The sequence below is a fragment of the Pelmatolapia mariae genome, linkage group LG2 (genome assembly GCF_036321145.2).
Source record: "Pelmatolapia mariae isolate MD_Pm_ZW linkage group LG2, Pm_UMD_F_2, whole genome shotgun sequence".
NCBI classification, from domain to species: Eukaryota; Metazoa; Chordata; class Actinopteri; order Cichliformes; family Cichlidae; genus Pelmatolapia; species Pelmatolapia mariae.
The window spans coordinates 1,907,501-1,925,948 of record NC_086228.1 but is presented as its reverse complement, the minus strand read 5'-3'; the positions used below and the strand labels follow the sequence as shown (position 1 = coordinate 1,925,948).

The following is an 18,448-nucleotide window of genomic DNA, read 5'->3' as shown; positions in this document are numbered from 1 at the left end:
AGACAGACATAAAGAGACGCTGTACACACAATCACACTCCCCAAGCGTACTCTAAGAACCGGGTCTAGGTACCCTTGCCCCTAGAGGGGGAAACTGCACCCAGACCCAGGTGGTGTTACCCTTTTCCCTGCGGTGGAGAGAAGCAGACCGCCCCGACTCCGCAGCAGCAGGGAGGCCCCACATTCCAGACCCCAGTCGGACGGCCAACTCCTCCTCCTAGCCCCCCCGCTCCAGCAGGCCGCAGAGAACGGGGGTGTGAGAAGACTCCAAACCTCCCTCCACCCGCTCATATGTAGTGTTGATGTATGTGTGTTCTAAGGTGCATTTAAAACCCAGGAGGGCATGGAGCTACCTGCCAGAGCAGCAGGTAAGCGCATAGCCCCTTCTGCTAGCCCTCAATGTCTACGTGTCTTTAAAATTGAGAGGTGGGCAACGACGCCAGGGGTGAGGTGTACACCCTGATGGTAATTTGGATTCCGTGTAGCGTGCCCACCCCCAAGATCCTATATGTATGTGTTATGAGAGTGTGAGTAATGTGAATGTCTAAGTTGTGGGATAAAATTGAGGCACAGGCAGCCAGAAGGGGACAGAGGGGGGAGATGCCTCCTCTGCACCATGGTGACATACCCCTACCCCAAGGCCCTGCGTGTGTGGGTGATTGTGGTGGAGCGGGAAGAGGGAGGCAGCTGGAGATGGGGAGGGAAGGAAGGGAGGGGCAAGTGACCCCTCCCTGGGGCCAGCTCCCCCGCTGACCCCAGTAGGCACCCCCATGCTCCGCAACCCACCAGGGAAAGGGGGCCCAGGCCCATCCGGACTGGGGCCCAGTGCAGCAGCGCCGCCCGGCCCCTCAGAGCCCGGGACAGCCCACCCGACCCCACCACAGAGAAAACTGCACCCACCCCATCATCCACTCGTCTTCCAGACTACACAAGACAATAGACGCCCAGGCTGAGATCTTCCTCCACCTCTCCTGTATCTCCCCCTCCTGCAAAGAGAATTCCTGAAGAGAGGAAAGCTCCTGCAAGATGTGACAACCCCCCCCACCAGTTGAAGAGCCCCCCAGGTGGCTCGATGCACTGGTGGCACCCTGCGCCAGGGCCGGGCCCCCATACACCCACCCGCCCACAACCCCGGCAACACACCAACCAGGACCCAAGCCCCTGAGGCCCAGCCAGGGCCCCAGCCCAGAGACGGAGCGCCCCCAGAACCTCACGCCCGTCCCGGACCCACCCAGGGTCAGCCAGGCTACCAGGTCAGTAACCCACGTCCGTCAGCACAGACCCTCCCCTAGCCCCGCTGCACGCAGCCACGAGGAAACCGTCACCTAAGAGCCAACAGAGCCCTTAATTGGCAATGACCGCTACCCCGGGTTGAGCCCCCCAAGGAAGATGCTCCTGGGGAACCCCCCGGCGCCCTAAGCCTGTCCCTACTCCCACACCAATCACAACAGTGAAGGCGGGACCAAACTATGACCCCCCCACCCCCACTAGGTTATGGAGCTGATCAAAGGAGCCCAGAGCAATTGATCTGATGTGGTGGCAGAGGCTGTATCAAGACTAATGTAATCTAATAGATAATTTCTATATTGGTTAGAATTAAGATTATTTTTATTTTTCCAGTTCATGAGGACTGTTTTCTTGGCTATGCATAGGGCAGTGAAAACCATATGGGCTATATTCTTTTCTGAAGTGACATTATCTAAGCTGCCCAACAAACACACTAAAGGGGAAGTTGGAATGTTACATTTCAGACACTTTGATAAGTCTTCACATATCTCACGCCAAAACTTCTGAACTGGTGGACAGAACCAAAGAGCGTGGATATAATTGTCCGGTGAGTTGGTTTGGCAGTGTGAGCAGTTGTTCGTAGACATAAAGCCCATCTTGAACATCCGATGGCCTATATAGTGCACTCTATGTAGTATTTTGTATTGAATTAATTGAAGACTGGGATTTCTAATTAGATGAAAGGTTTTTAAGCAAATCTGAGACCAGAAGTTTTGGTCTAAGTTAACTGATAAATCCGCTTCCCATTTTGCAATAGGAAGTGATATTGATTCATCTGTTTTAGAAAGCATTCTGTATATTTTGGATAGTAATTTGGGGGTTTAAGAGTAAGAAATTGAACCACACTTGGTGGTGTTTGTAGTTCAACTTGACCCGGTTTAAATTTCTGTTTTACTATGGATTTAATTTGTTGATATTCTAAAAATCTTTTCTTGTTGATCCCATATTGTGTAACTAGTCTGTCAAATGAAATAAATTCTGTTCCATCTAATATATGTTCTAAATATTTGATTCCTTTACCACTCCAATCTGAGAAGTTTATCATATTATTGTTTAGTAATATGTCAGGGTTGTTCCAGATAGGTGTACGTTTGCATGGGATTAATGAAGACTCTGTCAACTTCAGAAACTCCCACCATGCTGTCAGAGAGGAGCTAATGTTGACGCTTTTGAAGCATTCATGTCGTTGAATGTTTGAGCTGATAAATGGTAGATCTGAAATCTCTAGATTATTGCAAAGTGCTTGTTCTACATCTAGCCAAGGTTCATCTAAGAGGGTATGTTTTAGCCATCCTGAGATAAATTGGAGCCTGTTGGCTAAGAAGTAGTGCTGAAAGTTAGGTAGTTCTAATCCTCCTTTATCCTTGGTCTTTTGTAGTGTTTTTAAGCTTATACGTGGCGGCTTATTTTTCCAAAGGAATTTGGACATATATGAATCTAGAGATCTGAACCAATCTTGTGGCAGTTTAGTTGGGATCATTGAGAATAAATAATTTATTTTTGGTAAGACCATCATTTTTATAGCAGCAACCCTTCCCATGAGTGATATGGGTAGACATTTCCACCTAGCCAGATCACCTTCTACTTTCTTTAAAAGTCGGATATGGTTTAATTTAGTTAGATCTGCAAGCTTGGGGGAAACATTAATACCTAAATATTTTATATTTCCCGATTGCAGTGGAGTAGAAGAGGAATTATGGAAGGAGCAATTAATCGGAAGGACTGTAGATTTTGACCAGTTAATTGAGTAATCTGATATTCTTGCAAAAGAGTTTATCAATTCAATCACCCCAGAGATATTGGTTTGTGAATTTTGGAGAAAAAGTAGCACATCATCCGCATAAAGGCTGATTTTATGTTCCACGTTCTTGCATTTTATGCCCTTAATTACTGAATTCTGTCTAATTGCTGCTGCTAGTGGTTCAATAAAAATTGCAAACAGTGAAGGGGAGAGTGGGCATCCCTGCCTGGTGCCCCTCAGGAGACAGAAGCTGGAGGATGTCTGGTCATTTGTTCTGACACAAGCTGTTGGGGAATTATATCATATTTTTAACCAGTTGATGAAAGAAGATCCAAAACCAAATTTGTGTAAAGTTGCAAATAGAAATTTCCAGTTAACTCTGTCAAATGCTTTTTCTGCATCTAAAGAAAATATTGTAGTTTCAAGGTTTTTACTGTACGAGTAGTCTATCAAATTAAGTAATCTACGTATATTAGTTGATGAGTGCCTACCTTTTATGAAACCAGTTTGGTCAGGATGAATTAAGAGGGGGGTTATTTTCTCTAGTCTCTTCGAGAGAGCTTTGCAGATTATTTTAAGGTCTACATTTATAAGGGATATTGGACAATAGCTTGAGGGATATACAGGGTCTTTGCCTGGTTTTAGCAGGAGATTAATGTTTGCAGAATTCATATTTGATGGAAGTCTGCCATTTTCTTTGATTTCCAACAACGTTCTGTAAAAAACTGGTGCTAGAATCGTCCAGAATTCTTTGTAGAATTCTGCAGGAAAGCCGTCTGGACCTGGAGCCTTATTATTGGGCATACTTATTAGGGCTTCCTGGAGTTCACCTGGTGTCAGTGGCGAATCCAGTGCCATTGCTTGAGTGTCTAATAATTTTGGGAGAGTTATGTTGTCCAAAAACTGATCAATTTCCTTTTTAGATGGGTTTATTTTTGGTGAATACAATGTTTTATAGAAATCCCTGAAGATGTTGTTTATTTGTTTCGGGTCATATACTGTGTTCCCAGATGAGTCTTGAACAGCACATAGAGTTGTTTTTTCTTTATTTATTTTTAGCTGGTTTGCTAGAAATTGACCGGATTTATTACCATGTTCATAATTTTGTAAGCGTAGTCTTTGTACTAAGAATTTTGTTTTTTTATCAATTATCTCATTTAATTCTAGTTTTGTTTTGCGTATTTTGTTCAATGTTTCCTGATCTTGGTGGGACGCGTAGGCTTCTTCTAGTGATTTGATGGTTTTTTCTAATTCCTGAATATTTTTGTTTTCTTTTTATGTGACGAGAAAGAAATTATTTTACCTCTCATCACAGCTTTCCCTGCTTCCCATAGAACAGAAGCTGATGTTCCGGGAGTGTCATTAAAGTCTAAATATGAAGTCCACTCTTTTTTAAAATATTTAATAAAGTCTTCATCTTTAAGCAGTGATGTATTAAATCTCCAGTTTTTACTTGGCGTAGTATTATTCTTGTGCATTAGTGCTAAAGATACAGGAGCATGATCGCTGACAGCTATAGGGTGAATCTCAGTGTCTGAAATGTCACTCAGCAGTGAGCTGCTGACCAAAAAATAATCCAGACGAGAGTAGGAGTGATGGACATGTGAGAAAAAAGTATATTCCTTACTGGTGGGGTGAAGGGAGCGCCATGCATCGCAAAGACCAAAGTCGCTCATATACTGTTTGATTATATTTATGGACTGCCAATTACGCTGAGTTCCTGCTGTATTGAGCCTATCCATTCCTTCATTTAGTCCAAGGTTGAGGTCGCCTCCAAGAACAAGTGTGCCATCTAAGTGTTCAGAGAGTGCACTGAAAAAACTGTGAAAGAATGAGGGATCATCAACATTTGGACCATATACACTTACAATACATAGCTTTTTATCAAGTATAGATAGTTTAATGATTAAGAATCTACCCTCTGGATCTATAACTGTATCGAGTACTGTGAAATTAATATTTTTATGTATTAAAATTGCTACTCCCCTTTGTCTAGAATTATAACAAGCTGAGAACACATTAGGAAACTCAGGTGTTTTAAGTTCATTCGAACCTCTAAGAGGTCTGTGGGTCTCTTGTAAAAGGACAACATCTGCCTGTAGTTTTTTGAGTTGGTTAAATATTTTTAACCTCTTTTCTCTGGAGCCAGCTCCATTTATATTCCATGTAACAAATCTTAGTGCACCCATAGATGTCTGTGTATAACTAGGGGTGTGCGCTGTGTGTGTTGCTTAGACAGGTGGAGAGAGTACATCACTTGTTCGTAAATAAAGAGAGGGAGAGAGAGAAAAAAAGTGTGGCGAGATGCTCCCTGAGTCTGACTATGTGTGTGCATATTTACTAATATGAGTACGCTTGACTTAAGTGTGTGTATCCTATACGACTGTGTGCGCTGTCTGACTGATGTAAATGTGCTGCCATTGAGCGCATGACTGTGCGTGATCCTGTCGAAATATAGGATGTTGTTTGTGGATGAGTGTGGAAGCAGGTGATCGAAGCAGTGAAAGAAAGAAAAAAAGAAAGAAAGAAAACAAGGACAAGGGTGAGCAGCATAAAAACAAGAGGGGGAAAAAGAGAGAAGAAAAAACGAGAAGAAAAAAAAAACGGAAACATTCCAATCAAACCATTGACGGAGAGTGACGGTGTAAATTCTGCTATGATATCACACTTAAGATGTGATTTGATACTAGTAAGTTAAACAGATGTTAATGCAAGTTAGTGTGAGTGGGTGGGGAAAGGGTGTAGCGGATTCTTATCTGGTGTGAAGTTAATACAGCCACGGAGTGATGTCGGGGTCGCGGTGGAGCTGTCCGTCCACGTACAGCCGGTCCACAGCGATGACAGCGCGGGAGCCCTTCTGGATGAAGCCGCGTCGGATTGGGAAGAGGACCCTGCGTCGTTCCAGGATCTCTTTGGGGAACTGGTCGTTCACGCTGAAGTCTGTTCCTTTTAATTCCCTGCCGCGGCTTTTCACATGTTCCTTTTGTTTGTAGTGGCCGAATTTGGCCACGATAGGACGTGGTCTCCCGGCTGCAGCCCGAATGGGGCCGAGGCGATGCACCCTATCAAAGACGATGTTCTTCACCGTGTCCTCCGGCAGCTTCAGGTGGGTTTTGATGAAGCTTTTTACCATGGTCTCCGCGTCCTCTCCAGCGGCTTCTGGAATACCAGAAAATACCAGATTATCACGCATGCTACGAGCTTGTAGATCTATAACTGTTTCTTTTATTTTTTTATTTTCTCTATTTAGCTGAGTAACATTGTCTGAGAGACATTTCACCGACTCCCTTAGCGTGGCATTTTCAGCAGCGAGCGTTTCCACTTGCTGCTGGCTGAACTCCAGGGACTCTCGCAAGGATTTAAATTCCCGGTGAAGAATCTCCACCAAGGACAGCCTTGCATCGAAACTGGACATTCGTTGGTCGATTGACTCCAGTATGTCGACAATATCTTTGCCGGCTGGCGATGTTGTGCCGGGGGAATCTGCCGGGCGAAGTCTTTTCGACGATGGCATCTCAGGTTTGGCCGGGGAAGCTGCACTCTGAGCCTTCTTCATCACGAGATCCTGGAAGCACTGATCAATGTAATCTTGGAGAGCCTCTAAACTCTCCCCGTTGTTCTCCAGGGTGTTGGAGATGATTTCGACAAATATTGTTAGTTATAAGACAATTGATAAGTGTATTTGGTAATACTGAAGCTTAAAGGAATTTGTTCAAATCTAAACTACCATTCGCTTTAATTTTCCGCCAAAATCTCCGGCGTCTGACGTCAGTTACAACATGAGTCGCTTACCTTGTCCGTCAATAATATTCTAAAAGTAATTAATTACTTGAAAAGTAACTATTGCGTTACTTTAAAAAAAATGTTTAACCCTCTGGGGTCCAGGGTATAATTGGCCATTTTTAAACTACTTTTGATTTTCCCTCCACATTTCACCTTTAAAAACTATTTACTTTGCCTTGTTTGGTATCATTCTTTTCAGCACAACCTCACGTGTCTGAATTTACAGTTATGTTTTCATTTTGACAAACTGTATAACCAGAATTGATCTAAAATCAGACAAAAACCATAAAATCAGAGTAGAAAAAGTTATATTTTTTTACTGTAACAACCACAAACATGTTTAATGATCTTATTTCATAACTTTAAATGCAAATATAAATTGTCAATTTTAAAATCCTATGCACAAGTTTTGCAAACAACAAAGTTATTTGCATCCATTTACCTTTTACCCTTTTTTAAAATAACCATTTCAAACTATTTACAGAACAATCAGCTGTTCTTCAATAAGATGCCACAAATTATTTGTGCCACTCCAAAACAATAATTTCTGTCCACTATAAAGGAGAACATCACAGCTGATACCTGCAGGTCTGACAGCAGCAGGTGTATCACTCCTGTTTCTACCTGGAGACAGCAGTCGCCTCATTGTTCTGACACACAACACAAAACTATCCACAACACTACTCACTAACTACACAAGACAACACATTAACTACACACTCCAAACACGCTAAACGTCACAAATCTCTCACATCTCAAAACTCGCTCTCTCTTTTTCTGCTCTCTTTCTCTCTCTCTCTCGCTGTCACTCCTAAAACTTCCCCTGTTTTGTTTTTTGGTTTTTTTTGCTCATAAGCAGAGAGTGCTTGCTGCGCTGTCCTTAGACATTAAACGTGACGAAACTATTGAGGAAAACGCGCAGCGTATATCTTGTTTATCATGACTCTGGTTTTACGTGGCCTATCAACACAATTTATAAACTGGTATATATCACCTTGTTGCTTTGTCTTTAAGTGGTCATGTGATTGGCTTACCACGACTACTTTATTCTTCCTCAGTGAAACAGCAGCACTCATGCGATTGTTTTGCCCCCTCAGCTCCAGGTGTTCCAAGTGATCGTGATTACCCTCCGCGGGAGCGCGCAGCTGCTTAAAGCTGTAGCGTCCAGATTACTTACAGTTACTTCTCTGCAACTGATATAAGATGCAGAGAAGATGCGGTAAACTGAACACAGCTTCAACCGTCTGTTTGTTGAAAAATAGTAACGGACCGCGTTTTCTTGTTAGTAACGGTAACGGCGTTGTAACGATAGGAATAGTAATTAGTGAGATTACTCATTACTGAAAAAAGTAACGCCGTTAGTAACGCCATTACTTGTAACGCCGTTATTCCCATCACTGCAAACGTGACATAACTAACAGAAATATTCATTCATATTGTCAGTTTACTGCATCTAAGCTGAATTAAAGAAATTAAATTGCAACAGATTATTAAGAAATGAAACTGTGTCCTGCTTTGTGACACTTGTGTTCTGTAGATGTGTTAGCAACAGACCCAGCACCTACTGCCCCTCCCCTGGTCTGAGGTGGTGGAGGAGGATCTGTAAGGAAACCTACGCAGCATAACTTTATTCTATCGTCTCCAGAGAGTCCTTGTTTTTGTTGTAGACGATGTCATATGACTGATGCAGCTCTCTCCAAGTATTAGACTAATAGATAATTCTTTACCTTGAAGTCATTAAATCCTCTGAGGGGCAGAGTAAACTACAACCTAATATACATCGCTCACTGAACTTTAAATCACGTTCGAATATTTCATTAGTTTCTGATAAATTTGAGATGTTTACATTTATAACAGTCAGATTGTTCAATCTGATTTTTGGACAATTTCTTCAGTCGATAATATTCATACGAAATTGTCTGCAGTTCATCTAGGGGGCGCTAATGAGACAGTCCTCAATGAATAGGAGTTAATGGGGCCAAACCATTATTTGTGTGCAGCAGCAGCTGTGGTAACTGGAGGTGATGCTATGAGACTGCTCCACTGTGGAAATGCAACACTTACAAACATGTCACTAAATCCACTGCCCCATCCTCCATTTGTGGTCTGCAGCTCCACACAGCTCCATCTTTCTGGAAAACATCATGAGTCCCCAAATAAAACAGAAAATTCCTCTTTTCCCTCAATTATGATTCAAATATCTAATTGCCCTCTTAATGCACAGCACAAGAATCATGCAGCTAAGACCAGCTAAGAATCATGGGTAGTGTAGTCACAGAGAGACGTGTCAATCATTTCAACTGAACATAAATCTGATCACGGATTTTTCTTTCAAACTGAACTCTTTGTACAGCTGTGGGAACTAAGATGTCTGTCAGGTCTTGTTTGCTGAATATGCCTCAAAGGACCAGGTAACTGCAGGTGTCCTACACCTGCACCAGGGCAGCAGTCATTTTAAACAGCAGCACAAATATTTGAATCTGTTTTGGTTAAAGTGGTTCTTCCTCCTCCTGATGCTCATCACGGTTCTTGTTCCTCTCCAGGTGAAAACAAAGCAGCCAAAGAAACCTTAAGTTCAACAATCACTTAACACTGTGTTTGTTATCATGAAAGAACAAACCAGTCAGTGGGTCCATAAACAGAACGTCGTCTCATGTTGTCATAAAAATATTTTTGCACCTTAGATTTAAGAACTGACCTGTAAAAGTTCCTGTGTGAATTTCTGAAACATTCAAATCTTTGAGCTCATTTGCAGCAGAAAGACTTGAAATCAATAAATTAACTTTTCCTGAATCATCATTAATGTTGTGAAATGAATTTTGTTTATTCTAAATGTCACATGATCTCCTATGATAGACTTCTAATGCATGTTTATTATAGGTCATTAGTTAACTTCCTGTTTTTGGATCATTTTGCAGAAAGTAAAGTCAGAAGTAAATTTCAAACATGTAATCTCTCTGTCAAGTGACGGGAAATAAATCAGCTGATTGCTAAACGAAAGGTCATGAGACAGAGGGTCATCTTTCCATCTTTCTTTCTGCAAATTCAAAACAACACCCACCGCAATATGCAGCTGTGTCCACCAGGGGGCGATATTAAGCTCTAACAGGTTTATAGAGAAAAACAAAATGTACTTGAAACAATACACGTAAGCTTCCCTTTACAACACTTTTAAAATAATGAAACATAATTAAATCTAAAATATTAGTTTTCATTAAAACTGCTTATGCTCACTTTTAATTATGTCACCTTTTTAAACTATTACTGTAGATTTTTTTTCTTTTAATGCATATTACACATTAACAGCTGTCATTATCAGGTTTATTACATCTCATTTTTTCAGAAATATCAATATTTACACTGCATTTACAGCCTCGCTTCAATAAATGTGGCGTTTTCTGTGGTTTCTAGTATTTTATCTATAAATGTATTCATGCATTTCTTTATGTATTGGGTTTTCTCTCTGCGTGTTTATGCTTTCAAACATTACAAAAGGCCTTAAATAATATTTGACTTGAGTTTTATCAGATATCCTAAACTAGTAAAATAATTCTGAATGTAAGGAATGAGTGGTTACAGAAACGTGTTTGTACAGTTAAGTTTCGTGTGTCAGAATAAGCAGTGAGTCAGGCTCCGGTGTTCTTGCTGTTTGTGAAAAACGAAAGTGAAAGTAAAGTTTAGTTTGAAGTGTGTTCAGCTGTCAGTGTCAGTGTGTGTGTGAGCGGACGGCAGGATGGAGGGATCCGAGTGTCCGCCTGTGACCGTGGAGGGGGACTGGACTCCGGCTCAGACCAAAGCCCTGAAGAACAAACTACAGATTTACTTCCAGAGCAAGAAGAAGTCGAGCGGAGGAGACTGCCGGGTGGAGGCGGAGGAAGGAGCCCCGAGGGCGGCCGTTTACTTCAGCTCACCGGAGGGTGAGTCCGCTTCATCATGGTTCAGATAGTAAAATAAATCATTTAATAATGAAAAACACGAACAGACGAAGGGCTCAAAAGCCTGTGAGTGTAACGATGGAACAAACAGGTCTGAGTTTCACTGTGACAGGACAGACTGCAGCGAAAGTTTGGCCACAAAGCTTTGAAGGATCTCAAAACTTCATATTTTTAACATTTCAGCTCAGAGAGGAAAGTTTCAGAGAGCAGCTGACTTACATCAGCTTTAAAACGCTTTCATTCTTCATATTTTCATATCTGTCCGGTTATTGAAGCTGGCTAATAAACACCCAGAGCCTCTGCGATGATTTCCCAGCATGCACTTCACCCTCCAGCGCCACTCCTTCCTGTTGTTGTTGAGGCGCAGCTCCTCTGGTTAATGAAACAGATCAGGAGCTCTGATGTCTTCAGTGCGGAGCTCCTGCAGGGTTTTATTTCCATGCTTCATGCGTGGAAATCACTTTTAGAAACGTGTATTTAAAGGCGTGAAAATGATTCCACACCAGGAGTCTGTGTGGCGTTGATACTCAGCAGCTGTCACCAAAAACATGACAGGAAGCAGGTTTTTATTCACAGGAAGTGGAAGCAGGCAGGGATTAGTTTCTTACTTTCTTACAAACAGCTGATCATTAAAAGTGTGTGTGTGTGTGTGTGTGTGTGTGTGTGCTGTGATTTCAGTGAGAGAGCGAGTCCTCGCGAGGAAGAATCATGAGATCATCCTGGACAGTAAAACCATCCAGTTGCGGCTGAGCTCAGAAGCAGTAAGTCCAGTTTTAGATGTTTCATGTGGATTTTTTTCCTCACTCAGACTTTCATGTTTGCTGCTCACTATCACTGCTCTGGGTTCAGCTCTTTGGACTAAGCACCTTTAGGTTTTTATCACTCCATAAACTCTCACTGAGCGCCTCCCTTTATACAAATATCACAGTTAGTTCTTTAAAAACAGAAAACTCTGACTTGTAAGCTGTGACATTAGTCTCGGTCCTAAAGCTGTGATTCTGACCTGATCAGAGCTCTGGAAACATCAGATACTGACTGTAAAATAATCCACGCAGGAGTTTTATGGCTGCTGAGCTTCTTATCAGCTCAGGGCACAAACAGATTCAGAGCTCCAGAGTTTCATTTCACAGGAAAGTTTAACACAAACGTCCTGCAGAAAAGGACGAGCCAGTTATTAAAGGAAGGTGAATATTTTCACTGGTTCTCTGATCAGATTCATTTTAGGGTTAATTTAGGGGCAAAAATAGTTTCCCCTATTTTTGTATATGTAACTTCAGTTAACTGTTTGGCAGATTTTTATCCCATAAAGGGCAGGAACGTGGATAATCATGGAGTCACTGAAGTGGCTTCATGTTTGTGATGTAGGGAGTGAGATCTGGATTCTTGTTTCAGTGCTGATCAGTCCAAAGAATCTTAATAACAGCATGGAGGAGGGATCAGCTGTCCTTATGAGAGGGTGAACTTCAGTCTGTGAGGCGGGTTTTAAAGGTGTTTTCTTCATGGGTGGAAATAAATTCCTGGCTGTGTGACGGCAGCAGGAGCCTGACTTTCACTTTCAGCTTCTCCTCCTTCTGTCGTTGCTGTTTGTGTGTTTTGCATGCTGCTGTGTGATCGGGTGTGGCTCCTCTGAACTCCAATAATAACCACCCTGGCTGACATGATGATGATACGTTCTCTTCAAGTTTATGAGGCAGTGAAATCACAGCTTCACCTCTAAACCTCCCAGTTTACACTTCTCACATCCGTGACCCAGGAGGGCTTGCGGGTCGTCTACTAATCGGAAGGTTGATGGTTTGATCCCCATCTGCTCCAGTCTGCATGACAGATATCCTTGGCCCGGGTGCTAACCTGAAGTAGTTCTCCATCAGACTGTGAGTGTTAGAGAGAAAGCTCTGACAGAAGAAAGTATGAATGGATAAACAAGGCGTGCTGTATAAAGCTCTGTTAGTGTTTGAGCACTAAAGTGTTATATAACAATCACTGTGGGGGGGTGTGGCTTGCGAGCTGCAGAGGAGGGGTGGAGCAGTGAGTTCAGGGTGTGGTGTCAGGGGAGTCTGACTCACACAGCTGACCTCATCATCCAATCACATCTGACCTGTTAAAGATGTTACTGGGACCTGAGGGGAGGGCTGTGTGTGCAGAAGCAGGGCAGCCGGAAAGACAGAAAATAAAAGACGTTTAAAAAGTTCAATGCTGCTGTCGTCGAGTCCTTCACTGCCACAGTGTCGCTAAATATGACTAAAATATGTCAACACTGGACTCTTTAAAGAAAAATCACAGGTATGATGTAATAACCTTTCTCTTTTTCCTAAAATCACCTTCCTGGATTTTTGGAAAGTCATGAGGTGAAGGAAAGGTGTCGTGGATTCTGACACCTGAAGAAAAGAGAAGCACGATCTGCTGTGTTCAAAGTTTCCCAAATACAAACCAGAGAGTCTCAGATACAGATGCAGGTTTTAAAGGTGGACAGCCTGGTGAAAAACACGAGGCTGGGAATTTCACAGTCACACAGGTCAGATGATCGTAATCAGACATGCTTCTGTCAAACATGTAGAATTATAGTAGAATGAGGACCCAAATGCAGACACGGATGCAGGAGAATGTTTTGGACAGAAAGCAAGTCTTTATTTACAGCTGATCAATACAGCAACAGGTGGAACAGAGAAAACTAACAAAACCTACACCGAGGAAAGCTAAGCATAAACATAAGCTGAGGGACGAGGAACCGGGAAACATAGAGAAAGCTGACGGAGGTAACGCTGAGGCAACACAGGGAAGACATGCAGGGGTGATACAGACGGACCAGTCACGAGCAAAGAACACACAATATATAAGCAGTGTTGGGAAAGTTACTTTGAAAAAGTAATAAATTATAGTTACTAGTTACTTCTTCAAAATGTAATTGAGTTAGTAACTGAGTTACAAGATACTAAAAGTAATTAATTACTTGAAAAGTAACTATTGCGTTACTTTAAAATAAACATTAACCCTCTGGGGTCCAGGCTATAATTGGCCATTTTTAACTACTTTGATGTTTCTTCTACATTTCACCTTTAAAACTATTTATTTTGTCTTGTTTGGTCTCATTCTTTTCAGCACAACCTCACGTGTCTGAATTTACAGTTATGTTTTCATTTTGATATACTACTTGTGAAACTGATGGCAGACATTTTTTTTTAGATTAAATCTTATTTTTGTTTTTTTCTCAGAGCCCAACAAGCAGCAACGATGTCTCAGGTAAATCCTCCTCTCAGCTCCTCTCCTCAGTTTTCATCATCACTGTTTATTTAGTTTTTCAGCCTCTTCTTCATGTGAAATGAGCTGCAGTGAATGTTTGTGGTACTGAAGGAAGATTTTACTGGACTTTCTTTAAGCTGAAGCACATTCACATCATAAACTGATCTGTCAACATGTCAGATACGTTTGTTAAACATGTTCTTACTTTATTACTCTAAACTGGACAAACTGGATCCTCTTGATTCTTAGACTCATCGTCAGACTCAAAGAAGCCACAGGCTGAACCTGGAAATGGAGCTGCTGCTGCCAGCAAAGAGGGTAAAAACAAACTGATGGAACAAATGTTGTGACAGTAAATATGAAAACTGTGCCACAGTGAATCCCATTATCGAAGCTGGAACTGGTTCAAATTTAATATTTCTGTATGTGACAGTTTGTTGTTGTTTATCTGTGATAATAATTCCACTGGGATCCTCTGCTGTTATAAGCTGTGGTCACACATGCACTGAGTGAACTTTAGCATTAACTAAATGTCTGAGTGTGACAGTAAATGTATTAAAACCGAGCTTGTGTGAAGAGAACAGCAGCGTGTGTGGATCTGTGGACTGTGGATTGTGCTGATGTTCACAGTGTGGAGTAAATGTGTGTGTGTGCAAGTATAATAGTCAGGATAGAGAAATGCATAGAGACGGGGGGGGGGTGACTTTGTTATTATATGATGTAGTGTCAGTGTTTATGAGGCTCTCAGGCCTTATAGATGAGAGAGCCCGTTCATGTTCTTGACCATGTGGTCCTGATGGAGTGGGTCCTCCCATCAGAGGTTTATGGGACACAGCAGTGAGGAGGTCAGCTTACTACATTTTTATTAGAAATAAATAATGATTACACGCTAGTGTTATGGAAACGGACACGTGATTTCAGTCTTAAGTGAACAAACTCAGATCTGATTAGTCTCAAATTCTGTGACTCTATGAAGGAAAGTTTTAGGGAATAACAGCCTGGAATTAAGAATCATTTTCCTCCAACACTGATGGGCTGGTTCTGACTCATGTTTCTCTCAGACTCAGAGTCATCTCAGAGCTGTGCGGTGGTTTTGGAAAACGTCACAGACAACATGTCCACAGATCTGCTCTCCATGCTGGTGGAGAACATCTCCGGGTTGGATGAGAACAGCTACAGCATGGAGAGCATCTGGGAATCCAACAGCACCGTGGTCACATTCAAAAGCCCTGCAGGTAGGACACACCTGGACTTTTCCTCCCACACACTACACTGCAGGGCAGGCATCCCAGATCCCCTTTGTTAAAACATTTGATTCTGATTTTGAAACTTTAAAATTCTCTTTATGCAGCATTCAGAGAAATTGTGCAGATTAGTCCATATTTACCGAAAATGTTAATAAAACTATAATTTAATAATTATTTTAATATATGATTTTAGAAATCTTGAAATATAAATTTTTTTTATCTTAATGTAAGCTGTCCACTGGGGAGGTTTTTAAAAACATGTGGGTTGCTTTTTTCCTGGGTATGAACTTTCACTCCACCTCTGAGCTCAGTGTTCACGTTGTATCCAACCCCAGATCACATTTCCCATATTTTGGAAATGTGACTAAGATGTCTACTTTCAAACCGTGTCTTTCAAATATCCTTAAAAACATTATAGAGCTGATATCACTGGACAGTTTTTAATAAACAGATCATATCTTATGTTTTTGATCACTGAAAGCTCATTTTTGCTCAGTCTTTAAGATTAAACCTTGATTTTAACCTTGAAACAAGGTCTATTAGAAATAAAAAAAAAAAAGACAGTTTTAAGCGCAGCTCTTCTCTCTCATCCTCTGATGAAACAGTTTCAGTCTGAAAGGATTAATCTGGATTATTTTGCAGATGTGGAGAGATTCCTCTCTGTAAGTCAGACCAGCACAAAGATGAAGAAACAAGGACTGACCGCTCGGCCTCTGGAGGCAGCAACGAACATCCGAGTGGAGAGTCTTCCTCCGACTGTGGTTGAAGGTACATGCACTCCTAAAAACCACAGACTGTATGTAAAAGCCTCTGGATAATCAATACATTAATTATCCAGAGGCAACTCCTCTGCTTGCAAAAATAAGATGATTACATTAACGCAGGGGTGTCAAACATACGGCCCACAAGATCATTTTATATGTCAGTTATTAATGGCCCGTCTGTATCTTGTTTTAACATATGGAATAGAAACTGAACATTTAACAGTGTTAAATGTTCAGTTTAACAGTGTGAAAACCCTCTCCTGTCTGTCAAATCTTGGTAAGATCCCTGATGAATGCAGATCCAACAAAAATAATTGTAGTTCAAACCTGCCATAAGTATGAGCGGTGAGCTGTCGGTATTTAAAAACAGTTTTTAAAAACAGTTGCAAGACCTCCGCCGTGACCAGTTTCCCACGAGGGAAAAAACTTGCAGTTAGGGGGGATAGGTTCAGAAAAACGGCTTAGCTCACCAGGGTTAAGCCAAGTTTCAATCAAAAATAAGAAATCCAAGTCCCGGGAGGTGAAGAAATCACGGAGGATAAAGGTCATGTTAGCTAACAATCTGGTGTTCGCCAGAGCCAAGCTAATCTACCTCAAACCAGAGACTGGCTGGGATGCATGATCCAGCGGGCAGAAATTCCCGGGGACAACACCGCCTCTACGGAGACGAGGCACGCTAGCCGTGGAAGTTGGTCACAGAGGTTGGGTAATACCGGCTTAATCCATTGCTGGAGAGGTTCCAGGGAGCGCCAGAAAACAAACCAAGCATGATCCGAAGATAGACCATCCAGGAAGCAACGCGGATCAGCTGTCAAGAAAACCACAACGTAGTTTTTAAACCTCACTGATATGCCTGCCTGTTTTCCCCCTCTCCTGCGGTGTTTCCTACGGAGAGGAACCCACGTCGGCCGGCGAAGATCCTCAGGAACATCTGTCAGAACAGTTTGGAGGACGTCTTCTTGGAGCTGCCAGGACAGTGTATCCACAGAGGATCGAATGTGGAGGAGAGTTGGTTGATCATAAATTATCAAAGAAGACGCAAACTGGAGCAAAGTTTAAATTATCAATAACATGAAAAACAGAACAGGTAAGACAGGTAGACGGCGAGCCACAAACACCTGCGCCATCTTGGGCAAATAGATTGTCCAAGCCTAACCCTTCACTCCCACAAATTTGGACAGTGTAGCTCCACACTTTCTGTCTTCTACTCACCACAATCCAGAGTGTTTCTTTAAATCAATCTCTCTGGAGCTGAGTTGGACTGAACACTCTTTTACCTCATTACCACATACATGGTAGGTGTCAAAATCGTAAACAACTTAGGGCTGGAATAAGCCTCTACAAAACAGGGACTGTGTATAAAAATGACTTCTATGGAATATCTTTGTAGAACTAAAGAAGTTTTAGAAAGTTAACGAAAAACAAAAGTTACAAATGAACACTGCTTACCTTTAATTGTTCGACAAATATCAATCCACTTACAGTTTTTCTCAGTTGCTTTGGTGCATTTCTCACAACAGAATTACACTTTGCACAACAGTTAGTTCAACCTCCACAACATGTAGTCGTTTTGGCACAACCTTGTGGCGGTTTCATGTTCATTTCGTCCAAAGGCAAATGCCTTTGGACATGAAGCAGTTGAGTAAGTACAAATATCTAAAGAATGGTCACTTTTGACTTGCTATTCATCACTATCTCCTTGCTTTCATCATGAATGTCACAATTATTTATACTTGTACCGGCTGAATAGTCATTGTCCATACAAGTAATAGTCTTCATTTCATTGCTTGTGTCAGTGCACTCAAAATTGTTGAACATCTTGTCAAACAATTTGTACACCCATTTTGAAAACCCTATTTTTAAGGAGTTTCCATGAAAATCTCCATAAATTACTTTTCTCAGGTGAACCTTATCTCACACTAATGAAAATTGGTGTGTGTTACTCTTACTTGCAACCAATGAAAAGCCTCTTCTACCCAGTCACAGGTGAATTGCGTTACAGTATCCCCTACCCTACAAGTATATATATAATGTAAACCAACAGACAGGATTGGCATGAGGTGCATACTGAATCTACAAAACTGGACGCTCTTTATAGGGACCTAATCCCACAAAATGAAAGGGATGATCCTGGTGACAATCGGACAATGTATGTAGTGGTTTGGGATAATGTTAGCTTCCATCACTCTGCTGTAGTCAGGCAGTGGTTTGCAGCACACGACAGGATGCTTATGGAGTTTCTTCCTCCTCACACTCCATTCCTAAATCCAATTGAGGAGTTTTTCTCTTCCTGGAGGTGGAAGGTATATGACAGGCATCCACATACCCAAATGACCCTGCTAGCAGCTATGGATGCAGCTTGTGATGACACCACAGCAGAGTCCTGCAGAGGGTGGATTCGACACTCCAGAAGATACTTTCCCCGATGCATCGATAGAGCTGACATTAGTGCTGG

At 41.9% G+C, this 18,448-nt stretch overlaps 1 protein-coding gene across 2 annotated transcripts in view; it reads left to right on the top strand.

Moving 5' to 3' along the window:
* The first annotated feature begins 10,315 nt into the window (after positions 1 to 10,315).
* LOC134638949 (protein mono-ADP-ribosyltransferase PARP14-like) overlaps positions 10,316 to 18,448 on the top strand; it is a 37,027-nt gene continuing 28,894 nt past the window's right edge. The window contains exons 1-6 of one of the 2 annotated variants that reach the window (XM_063489937.1): positions 10,316 to 10,727; positions 11,424 to 11,506; positions 13,955 to 13,982; positions 14,232 to 14,300; positions 15,044 to 15,217; positions 15,872 to 15,997. In XM_063489937.1, coding sequence (XP_063346007.1) covers positions 10,544 to 10,727; positions 11,424 to 11,506; positions 13,955 to 13,982; positions 14,232 to 14,300; positions 15,044 to 15,217; positions 15,872 to 15,997 — 664 coding nt within the window. In that variant the 5' untranslated portion in view covers positions 10,316 to 10,543. The remainder of the gene's footprint in view (positions 10,728 to 11,423; positions 11,507 to 13,954; positions 13,983 to 14,231; positions 14,301 to 15,043; positions 15,218 to 15,871; positions 15,998 to 18,448) is intronic. The other variant, XM_063489931.1, reaches the window with a different exon arrangement.